This window comes from Nelusetta ayraudi, unplaced genomic scaffold, assembly GCF_046127955.1.
Source record: "Nelusetta ayraudi isolate G7.1 ecotype Tasmania unplaced genomic scaffold, CSIRO-AGI_Nayr_v1 ptg000042l, whole genome shotgun sequence".
Taxonomy (NCBI): Eukaryota; Metazoa; Chordata; class Actinopteri; order Tetraodontiformes; family Monacanthidae; genus Nelusetta; species Nelusetta ayraudi.
In genome coordinates this window covers 17,770,660-17,782,500 of record NW_027466092.1, presented here as the reverse complement: position 1 = coordinate 17,782,500, position 11,841 = coordinate 17,770,660, and the positions used below count along the sequence as shown (strand labels likewise).

The window sequence follows — 11,841 nt, the reverse complement described above, 5'->3', positions numbered from 1 at the left end:
ACTAATTTTAGGTCACATCACATATCTCTTGTCGTGGAATTAACACATTACCTACTTTTATTGTGATACCTAACTAGATGCATTCCACAAATTAACATTGTCTGTAGAAAATAAGAACACCACTTCAACTTATGTGACGGAAAAGTGCAATATTTTATATACATATATACATATATATATATATATTTTAATATTTTGTCTCATGGAATGGAAATGAGGTAAAGTGCAGCACACAAAGGAAACAAAAGTGCACAGATATAGACAGACTCAGACCTTAGACCATTGCTAGACATGAGCAAAAACAAAACACCCCCACAAGCATCCATAATTTATTCAGTGTTGGGAAAGTTCACTGTCTACCTGAACTAGTTTAAAGTTCAGTTCACGCATTTTAAAATGAACTAGTTCAGTTCAGCATTCATATTCCACATTTTGCACTAAAATTCATGGTTCCTAAAAATGAATTATATTTGTTCTTCTTTTTCTCCAACATTTTCCTGCCAGCTATTATTTGTCAAGATCATTGACAGAGCCCATATAGAACCACAGGGAGCCATTATTTTATCCATTTTAACACTAAAATTATGTCATATCCCTTTTTGAACCCTAATCTAACTTGGTTTATGCTAGCAATGAGAGGACAGCCCTCGGAATACTGGCATTTCCCTGATGCTTTGTCCAGTCCACATTAGTAGCAGCTGCAGCTTTCATCTCTACAGTATATTTTCAGAAACATGAGGAAAAACTTGCTGCTTGAGTGGTCTTTAGACTCTTTATGAATACATAAACAGTACTGTTGTCCTTAAGGTGCCAGTGTTTTAAATTTCCAAAGCTACTTGGAAACTTTTCACATCAAATTCCATTTCAGTCATAAAAAGGAACCTAAACAAATACTAGAGAAATATACCAGCACAGGGATACAAATACAAAAGGCGACAGTTCTGAATTGCTGTAGGCTATACTGTTCACAACAAAGTCCAGAACATTTGCCGACACAACACACAACACAATCTGAGGTAGGAACCAAACTGTGTCATATAGTCTGAGCCCTCCGAGCTACCAGTACTGCCTTTCTTGTCCATGTGTACTCGGATGTTGTTGACTGATAGTGACGTGCCAGATTGGGTGGTTTTTCTCTAAATATCAGATCCTGTTTATGGTGTGTTTTAGCCGGGTTTTGCCTCAAAGGCTCTGGACGTATGGCACACTCGTGAACATGAGTTTAGAACGCCGCTCACTAACCGCACAAAGAGCACGTTCAACAACGCCGCTTTAAAATGCAAATAAAGTTCACGAAGAACCAGAAGAACAGTTTTTGCTTTTGTAGGCAGACCAGGTAATTAAAATAATAATAATAATAATAGTAACAATAAGAACAATGATGTTGGATAAGAAAACAGTAAGCTACATTCTACCTAACATCAGGTTGGACTATTCAGATGTACTGACAGCAATCAAGTGGATGAGGAAGGAGCCGACGTGGAGGCCGGTGTGACGTCGTGAAAATCCGTTCACATTCACCCAAAATATGAACGCATTCAGGCACAACACTGGATTTATTCATGCATGTTTGGCGAAACCCGGCGTTGTAGGGTTTTCATTATCGGAGGAAAACTCCGATTACGATACGTACAGATATTACAAAAAATGCTAATATCGGACTTCCCTTATGATATATGATATAATGTATATTATCAATACAGGTGGCTGCTCAGCAGCAGAAGACGTCTCACTTTCATGAAGCAGTGTGTGGTCACTCATCCAAATTGAACTAAATTAGTCACCTGTGTTCAACAGGAGAGGCTTCGTCGATACTCAGTCGACCAATCAGGGCGCAGAGACATGCTTCGTTACTATGTTAATGAAGGAGACAGCTGGCGTAAAGACTATAGCCTGATGCTCCCCTCTCCCTCCGCAGGATCCTGGAGCTGCAGGAGAAGGGCGACCTGGACATCATGAAGCAGAAGTGGTGGCCGCGGACGGGCCGCTGCGACCTGAGCGGCCACGGCAGCACGCACCCGGACGGTCGCTCGCTCAAGCTGCACAGCTTCGCCGGCGTCTTCTGCATCCTGGCCGCCGGCCTGCTGCTGGCCTGCCTGGTGGCCGGCATGGAGGCCTGGTGGAGCAGCAACCAGTGCCGGCAGGAGACGCCCAAAGAGGTGACCGAGCACAGGGTCCGGCGGACGGGCCCGCGGGGGGAGGACACTGCCACACTCTACTTTAAGGATCCCGGCCCAGACGCCAGCCACGACTTAGTGGAGCTGCAGTTTACTCAGCTGTAGCTTCCCCAGGCAGCGCTAGGAGTCGCACCGCATAACAGCAACAACAACAACAACAGCACAAAAAACACCAGAAATCAAATTTGGTCGCCACCTCCATTTTCTTTTATCGCCCTCACTCCCCCAACCACCCCACCCATTACAGCCACCCCCCCGCACACACACACACTCTGATGGCGGGGTTCATTTCCTTCTTTTCCGCTAATACACCCATTAACTGCATTCTCCACCCAGGCTGCAGCTCAGTCAGAGCTGCACACTCAATGGCCAGACACACACACATATGCACACACACACACACACACACACACATACACACACTAGCCCCCCAGCACAGCGCCCACTATGATATGGCGGCCCATTCATTTGAATGGAGTCGCTCAACCCAGTGTCGAAAAAGTTTTTAGCTTCTGGGTTGCTTCTGCATTACGCAGCCCCATGGAGCATGTAGCAGTTGCATCACTTCCCATCATTCTTCTGTAGCGCACATGATGCATCAGGACGCATCAGCCGATGAGAACGAGCCGAGACACAGCAGTGTGTACGACGTTGTGACGTCACGCTGGGAAGAAACTCTTTTCTGGCCTTTAAAATGATTTGGAAAGATTAAAAGTCCATGACTTAAAAATCTACAATAGAATTATTTATTATGAACCTAGTCTCAGTCGTCCTGTTAGCTGCTGTACCGGCGTTTTTTGGTACTGCGGTCTTTGGGAAAAATGTTTTTGAGGTTTTTATGCTGCAGTACCTTGAGTGGCCACTAGAAAAGAATCGCCGCACTGCCTGTCTGTTAACCAGTTCTTAATACCTCCATGACACACACACCCACATGAACATATTCACGACTTCCTGTTCCAAGGTGAAACCCCGCCTCCTCCGGCCTCCCGTCCTGACCATCGGCTATTTGCTGCCAATAAGAAGCAAAGTGCCCGCTGACAACAGCCCTGCGCACAAGTGACCAAAAAAAACCCTTGCGTTCAGTTACACACAATTCACAGTCAACAGCTGACTGTATCACCTTGGCTGTGATCATTTAATGAGGTGCTATTTAATATTTATGAGGCCTCCATTGAGACTTAAAAAAAAAATGTATATATCTTTTTGGCGCCGTGTAGAGAAATTCATCATAAAAAAGCTGATTGAGGACGAGTCCGTCTCAGCAGGGCCGTCACAGCAGCCACTTCAAAGTCTGACATATCGCCACAGCAGGAAGCTCTCGCACAGGCACAGACAGGAAATCCTGTTACTCCGACCTGGTGAGCTGCGGTGGAGCCAGAACATTTTCCTTGGTGTGGCCACAGGACGAGATAATGACTCACATAGTGGTGGCAATAAGTAGAAAAGTAGTAGCAGGCCACTGAAATGACTGCATGACAGCTTATATTATTCTAGTCATCACTGCAGTTTTTTTTGCATTTATTATGTTTTCAGTGTTACCTCATAGCAGTCGGCCTGCCACCATTCCAATGAATTATAAAACAGGAAATCTTCACTAATGTTAACATTGGTAATCAACCTATATGGGCTTGTTCCTACTGTCTAGGGTCATAGTTAGAGTTCCATTAAAGTTCTTTGAGGGTTGTGTTTTCCCCAAGAACAAAGTCCAGGCCAACCATCAAGTCAGATAATCATTATACATACACATATTAAAACACATTATACATATATAATATGTATTTTACATATTATGACACACATATCAAAGACACTGTACATCAGTCAACAGAGACACGACTTGAGACGCTGTAGAAGTTAAAATTAAAGACGAGCCAGATGGAAACGTGTGACCAGTGTCAGGTTGCGACGCTCGTGCACGCTGCTGCGTTCGTGGCCTCGTTTCCACCTGGAGATACTGGCTTCCTGAATGGTCATGTGACGTGGATCCCTAAACTAAAGTGTGCGGGCCACCGCCGCCGTTGCTGTCACTGTCACGTCTTCTTGCAGATTATATGTCAATGTGGACGGCCGTCTCATGTGTGTCCTCTCCTTCTCTCCACCTGTCTTCTCTGCCCACACCTGGCTGTCTGATCTCGTGCAGGTGACTAAGGATTTCAGGCTGGCCAGGGTTTCTGGTCCATTGACATATAATGACATAGCAGCTGCTTCATCGGAGGGGAGGAGAGACATTTGGACAGACAGAGAGAGAGGCTGGGATGAAGCAGAAGCTATTGACACAGGTCAGAATAGACCGCTGTACCACTGCTGAGAACAAAGAGACAAATATCATCACGATAATAATCAATATACCTTTTTTTTTTTTTTTTCATCCAGTGAGCTTTTGTTTTATCTGCAACTAATTTCAGGTCAACTGGAAAATCTGAGATGACGTCCATGTTTTCCACAAATATTCTGGTTTTGACTTACAAGTTTCTAAAAACCAAAGAAAGAAAGAAACCTTTTTTAAGGTCGGAGCCAAATAAAAAATATAGTCTTTCAAATAAGCCTGTTAAATAAAAGTCACATTCATATATCATAAAATTGAGCGTTTGATGATACCGAACTGACAAGAATTACAATGAACCAAACCACTGAGGCTCAACCATTCCATTCTAATTGACTCCAAGTGAGTGATTTGCTGCGTGGCCTCGGACTCCGCCCTCACGGTGCCTTTCTCCTCCTCTTTGTTTTCACTTTGCAACACTTTCCATTGGGGCTTTCTTCCTGTTGTCAATCACAGTCAGGTCGGTGAAACGTGCGGCACAGCAGTTGAAAGGCTGCTGCTTGTCCAAGCGCTCCGTCCAGTGACTCACTTCACAGTTGTTTGAATCAGTGAGCCTTGAGTGCTGCCCACGGGGGTCACGGCCTAAAGCCCACCCCATTCCAGATAAGCATCCAGATTGGCTGGGATGCTTCTAACCTGAAAACCATTTTTTCAATGAGCCAAATGCATTGGTGAGGTGAACTGCAGGTCTGACAGGAAGTCTGACAGCGACGCTGCAGAAGTAGAAGGAGTCCAAAAAAGTTACAAACACATTCAGAGAGACAAATAAACTGAATGTGCAATCAGCTCCCAATTTAACTCTAACTAAGTACAGCCACATTTTCAAGCAGCAGTCAGCCAATAAAAGCAGAGCAGGACAAGATCATATGTAACATTTCTAATCATAGCAAACATTTAACTAAAGAAAATAATTATTTACAAGCGAGCAACGGCGGCAGCACCTGCTGAATGTTGACTTGTTATCTCACAGACTCGAGCTCCGCCCACTCAACAGCACACCACCAGGAGGCGCTCATTAAAGGCGACGCTGCGCCCGTTCCAAATGAACGGACGGTATCTCAACGAGAAGCTCTAAACCAGCCGCTCGTTTAGCCCAGCTAGCTAGCGCGGCCGTTGATAAACATGTTTAATGAGATGCTGGCATGCTGAGACAATAAGCCGTTACGGAGAGGCCATTAATTGGCTGTGATGTGACATCTTTCCGATGACATCCTTTCTTTTAAGGCGTAAACAAAGCCAGGACTCGCAGCCTCCACCCAGAGTCCACACGTTGTTATTCCCTCAAACGCTGCCCTCACAAGGCTTCAGTTCTGCGCCTTAACAGGCTGATTAGCAGGAAGTGCTTCATGTGAGGAACGCTCAGCAGATAGTGGGTGCTCTCTGCTGCTGTTTGCATATTTATTTATATATAGTTAGCCTCCGTAGTAGCCCTGATCACAGGCAGGCAAAGCTTCCCAGAACCCTGTGAGGATTCAGCTCTGTTGTCACTCACAGCAAGTTAATGTTGGTACACAGGTGTCAGAAGATCAACCTATGGAGGTCAAAGCATTTCAATAAGAGAAGTATAAAGTGATGATGTTCAGAACAGAGGCCAGCCTCGTACGTCTGTGGAGACATACGGTCTTCAGTGAACTTTTCTAGTTTTTAAAAAATCTCATATGATATAATATTTAGCATTTCACCTAAAGGAGATTTTTAATTTAATTAAAGTCAAAGCTGCATACTGACTGGTGATGTTCCCCTAAAACTTCTGGATCAAGGTTAAAATCTTGAATAAATAACAGCAATAAAAAATTTATCTCTCCTTGAGTGAATATTTTTTTTTAGAAGTATATATTTTTTTTTTTAAACTTGAACAGAAAGCCAACTTCCTTCATATTTAAACTAGAGTAGAAAACCCAAGGTACACCTCAAAGTTTAAATATAACTCTGAATCGATTTAAACCTTGAGCACTGTCTTGTTATATTGGATGAGGAACACAAAAACAGGATGTGTTCTCCTAGCTAGCATGCTAACCATGTCCAAAAGGCTGTTGCCAACTTTGGAACGAAGTGAACAACCTTCCATAAACTAGCAAAACCCCACAGACAGATAAAAATATAACCCAGTAGAGAAAGTTAAAAAGAGTCAACATCTCGCAAAGTGTCAGTCTCGAAACTTATAAACTCTCTGCCATAACCCTTTAAAACACAAAACGCATGAACTGTTTTCAGCAGAATTACAATTCAAATTCCAATTTAGAATGTAGCTGCTCAAGAATTTCCAAATGGTTCTGGGTGTCGAGGGGCTAGCTCTGCATTCACCTCTGGCTACACAACTGAATATGTGTGTGCATTTATACACAGTGTAAGTCTGTGGTGTGACTATTGTGAACACACTTGTGTCACTGTGACTAATATCATTGTGCCTCTGCGTCGAAGTGAAGCCAATGCTGGAGCCCGAGCCAGGCAGCGTTCAGGGTCACCTCGTTAGAACGTCGATCAGGATGCCAGGCACGCCCCCCTCCAGCCCCCCACAACCGCCCGTCCTCTGGCATCCCCTGACCCAGAGAAGAGAGGCTGAGGCGCCATCCAGCAGGGAAACACTCAAGTGTCTATTAGTGCCCTAACAGCCGCACAGTAGGCGCAAGATGCAGCGTCAGCCAAAGTCTGATTAAATTGTTCAGAAAGACAAGCGATGGTCTGACCCCTCCTCCACCCTCTGACCGAGTGGACTGGCTCCAAGGGCGACCAGGGAGGTTCCTGACGCCATCCCCAGAAAAAATAGAATTAAAGATCAAAACTCCAACCTTCAAAACGAAAGCCCTAATTGTTTTTTTAATTAGTTTTTTTACAATTACTACCAGGCTGCTTAATTATGATCAGTGTAGGGAAACGTCCCCAGAGATTAGCACAGAAATGTTTTTTTTTTTTCTTTTTTTGGCTATTGTTTGGCTCCAGCATTGTTTTCCCTCCGACGTCAAACCTTCAGTATCTCACTGGCCAAGTTTGATTTCAAGCTGCACATTTTCTGATTGGCTCACGCCGTGGCCTCAGTTTGTAGCAGAGCCACGAGAGTGACCTCGGTGCCGACTATCACCTGGCATGTGATGATAGCGGCCGTTCCCAAACTGAGGCCATGCACACACGCACACACACACACACACACACACACACACACACCCCTACACACACACAGGAAGAGAGAGAGAGTCGGTGAGGATGCATGGACCTGAGAGAAACACCGGCCCGTCGCCAATCTCAGCCTCTGTGTCCCCCTCCTGTCCCCTCCTGTCTCCCCCCATGCCCTCCTCCTCCTCCTCCTCCTCCTCCTCCTCCTCCTCTTGTAGGACAAGGAGGTGAATCTGGAACAGGTGCACCGTCGTATGAACAGTCTTTTGGACGAGGACTTGGCCCACAAGCAGATCCCCGGCCCCTCTATCGAGATCTCTGCGCTGGACATCGGCAGCATGCAGCCCAGCCAGGCCTCCCTGGTCCAGAGGGCGGAGTCCGTGCGGGACTACCCCTCCTCGGCACTCGCTGTGACCACTTTCCTGCCCGGGGAGGGGGCTCCGCCTCCTCTGCCCCTTCCTCACCATGGGGGGACCCTGGGCAGGACACTGGCCCCATCTCAGGGTCCTGGCAGCAGCACGTTGCCGCTGCATCACCCGCTCAGCAGCAGCAGCAGCCTCAGCGCCACCATGCAGTGCAAACACCGGGCGCCCAACGGGGGGCTCTTCCGCCAGAGCCCTGGCAAGACACCCATGCCAATGTCCTACCAGGCAGTCTCCGCAGGACCCATACCAGAAGCCATTGACCCTGGCCACAGCACGTCCATATAGGGGGCGCTGCAGGGTGGGGGTGGAGGTCCAAGCTGAGCAGCTCTCCGGGTTACCCACCCCTCGCCCCCATTTCCCCCAAGAGAAATGATTATGTCAGACCGAAAAACAACTGTACAGAGTAAAAGCAGATTTTCTATTTCACTGTTGTTACATTGAGTTGGTGGGAGGGATGGGTTGGTAGGGGAAGGAGGATTTTTTTTTTCTTTCTCCTGTACATAGAGTGTAAATACAAGGAGAACAAAGTAAGTTTAAAGTGTATTTTGAATATTCTCAATTTTTAAGGTTGAGCTATAAAAATAACAAAAGCAGTTTAAAAAAAACACTCCTATATAAATGAATCTATATATACTTTGGCGATAAAGTTCTGACTGTTTGAACGGCTTTGTAAATTTTGTTCCATATCGAAACTACGACGCCGAAATTCTTTGTGATTGTTTTCTAAGTGCCGAAATTACAGCAGTGTCTCTCCACCACTCGTCCGTGTCCAGCGACTACCCATGATGCACCGCTGCGGAGACAGTCTCGCGTTGGACGACTACCATTGTCACGCACCGCCCTGGTGTAACTAAGCAGCCGACTGAAAGTTCTCTGTTTTGTTTGGCTTTTGAAGTGGAGGTTTGAAAGGCCTTGTTTGTTTTTTCAAAATAAAAGTCTACGTTCAATTGGAATCTGGTTTTAATACCTAATTCCAAAAAGAAAAGAAAATGTGGACCTATTAATGTGGTATTAATTATTGTTATTTTTACATTGACTGTAAATGTTCAGAGCACATTTCTATCTGGTTCATATTTTACATTATCTTTACTGCACCTTTATTTTTGGCTAGGTGGGAGTCTGTCTGCTTTAACTGGTTGGAGCATGATGGGAGGAAGGAGATGATTACACTTCCTGTGAAGGGAGGAGGTTTTTTCTCAACCTGCTAATTTTCGCCGTGTTTGGCTCTGAAACCTTTTTAAACAAAATGCAAGCTGTGTCCGCTGTGGAGTCGTCCTGCTCAACCTGAGGGCAGCCGCCGTCCTGATAAAGTCCTTCAAAGACTCTTTCCAAGCATTCCAACAAACCCCCGGTAGAACGCCCGACAATCTCTGCATGCAAAGGATTGTGGGTACTCTAAGCGTACTGAGGGACTTTTGATGGGATTTTAGACTTAGAACAGAGTGCAGTGGAACATCAGCCCACCCATTGACTTCAACCGAGCTCTAGTTCTGTTCAACACCTAGCGACTTGCAGGCTTCTTTCATATAACAATGAAAGGCTTCAATTCTCTGATAGCGGAGTGGAAAACATGGATTCCGAGTCAAGCTTCCTGTGGTCCAAAGTCCGATCACTGGCTGGAGGACGTTCTGACCACATGTTTTTCTGTCATCTGCTCCCACCTGGTGTTTATTACAGCTTATGGGCAATTTAAGCTGCCTCATGAATTTGAAATGTGTTTAAGTTTGGCTACGCTGTCATGGTTTGGGTTAAGGTTTGTCTGCACAAGCCCTGACCTGCTGGCTGGCAGTCCTGTTTTTGCATTGACTCTTTTTGCCGCCCAGAACTCGTCCACACGAGGTCCTTCTTGCTTTTCAGGTCAGGTTGTTTCTGCCACAGAAGTCCACAGGAAGCCTTCAGCCGGGAACTCCAGTTCGACTTCTCTCACAGTCGATGGTTAGATGACTGTGAGCAGAGCTGAAAACACGCAAACAGGAACACGCTGGAAATATGGCAACTCCAAATTTGAAAAAAAAAAACAAAAAAAAAAACACTTACATTCATGTGGATCTTTGGCTAGCTTGCTTGTTGTGATGTTTTCCAGCAGGAACAGCTACTGATGTGTGTGTGTTTTGTTTTGGGTTCTTTCTGACCACTAAATGTGCCAAAGGGGGTTGACGGTTGATGCGATGCGCTCCCTCGGGTCGAGTGGCAGACGAGCTGTGTGGACTCGGCTCTTGTCTTCTGGACTTTTTTTTTTGTTAGTTTGTTTTTGCTGCTCTAGAGAAGCGACTGGTTTCCTCACACTGTGCTCCGCAACCCGATGGAGCCCTGGGCTGAGATTGGTCTGCAGAACAGGAAGCGAGCAGGTAGTGCACCCCACCCCCCGTTACATTCGCAGCCGTCAGAGGAAGTGACTCGCAGTCTGTCGTGGTTCATCCGAGGGAGACCTTGATTTTATTTATGAGTATATTGCTTGGAGTTTCTTAATCTTTAATAAAGAAACGCTGTTTTCAAGTCTGTTTCCAATATTCTCCTTTTATGTACGAGTCTGATTAGAGCTATTTTAAAAAAACACTTGCCGCAGTTTCAGCTCTTTGAAAGGTTTAGTCCAATTGAAGTCTATTAATGTCTTTGGGAAATAAATTCATTCATTCATTTTCCATACTCGCTTAGTCCCGAGCTCAGGGTCACGGGGGTCTGCTGGAGCCTATCCCAGCTGTCATAGGGCGAAGGCAGGGTGACAAGTCGCCAGTTCATCGCAGGGCCACATAGAAACAACCATTCACACTCACACACACACCTACGGACAATTTAGAGTCTTCAATTGACCTCACATGCATGTTTTTGGAGTGTGGGAGGAAGCCGGAGAACCCGGAGAGAACCCACGCAGACACAGGGAGAACATGCAAACTCCACACAGAAAGGTCCCAGGCCCGGAATCGAACCCACAACCTTCTTGCTGTGAGGCGGCAGCGCTAAAATAAATTTCAAATAAATTTTAGATTTTCATAGATAATCAATTTTAGTTTTTACACCTTAAAATCTATTTTTTCAACATTAAGTGGACTTTATGTAATTGTTTTTCACAAACACACCCATTCAAGTGTAACCTTACAAAAATAAAAATGTGGCAGGTCTTTTTCCAGACATCTTCATCTTACACGGCGGCAGGATTTTGTGTCGGTCAGCCTGCCTGCAGTGAAGTTGTGACCCACGGAGTCTGGCAGCAGCGGGCGACACGTGTTCCAACCCGAGACGACCTTCAAGTTTCTGTTGAGCAGCAACAACAACAACAACTGAATCAGAGTGGTGGCTGGACAATGATTGATTCATCGATTCAGACGTACGCCACGGAAATATCAGAATGGTTCCATTCTGAAGGGAGGATCCGTCGGAGCGGCTGGCGATTTGAAAGGAAGAATCTTTGAAACCAGCAGGGTGTTGCGTTGGAACAGATTGTCTCTGATCAGACGCTCACTTCTCATTGCAAACAGAGGACAGCGCATTCCGTCAAATCAGATATCCTCTACATTAGCATAAATACAATAGTAAAATAAAACACGTTTGACCTCTGATGCAATACAACACACACATCTGCACTGTTTTTCTGGTTTGTTTTTTAAGTAGGATTTGAGTTGTTTAATGTTAATGTGGCGAGGGTAGGGGTGAACTGAACAGAATAGAACTAATGATAAAATGGATTAGCAAAACAAGAGAAATGGGGACCGACAACGCCACCCTGGCAATTTCACCCAGGGATTAACTTAACTAAAAAGACACACAGGTTCGCTACCCAGTAACGGATGCAGGACGTGGTTCTCAG

The 11,841-nt window shown here is 45.4% G+C and overlaps 1 protein-coding gene across 3 annotated transcripts in view; it reads left to right on the top strand.

The window, feature by feature from the left end:
• grid1b (glutamate receptor, ionotropic, delta 1b) overlaps nucleotides 1-9,495 on the top strand; it is a 282,543-nt gene extending 273,048 nt beyond the window's left edge. For 2 of the 3 annotated variants that reach the window (XM_076035105.1, XM_076035104.1), the window contains exons 16-18: nucleotides 1,919-2,159; nucleotides 4,318-4,456; nucleotides 7,830-9,495. In XM_076035105.1, the coding sequence (XP_075891220.1) occupies nucleotides 1,919-2,159; nucleotides 4,318-4,456; nucleotides 7,830-8,296 (847 nt within the window). In that variant the 3' untranslated portion in view covers nucleotides 8,297-9,495. The remainder of the gene's footprint in view (nucleotides 1-1,918; nucleotides 2,160-4,317; nucleotides 4,457-7,829) is intronic. The other variant, XM_076035107.1, reaches the window with a different exon arrangement.
• The last annotated feature ends 2,346 nt before the right edge of the window (nucleotides 9,496-11,841 follow it).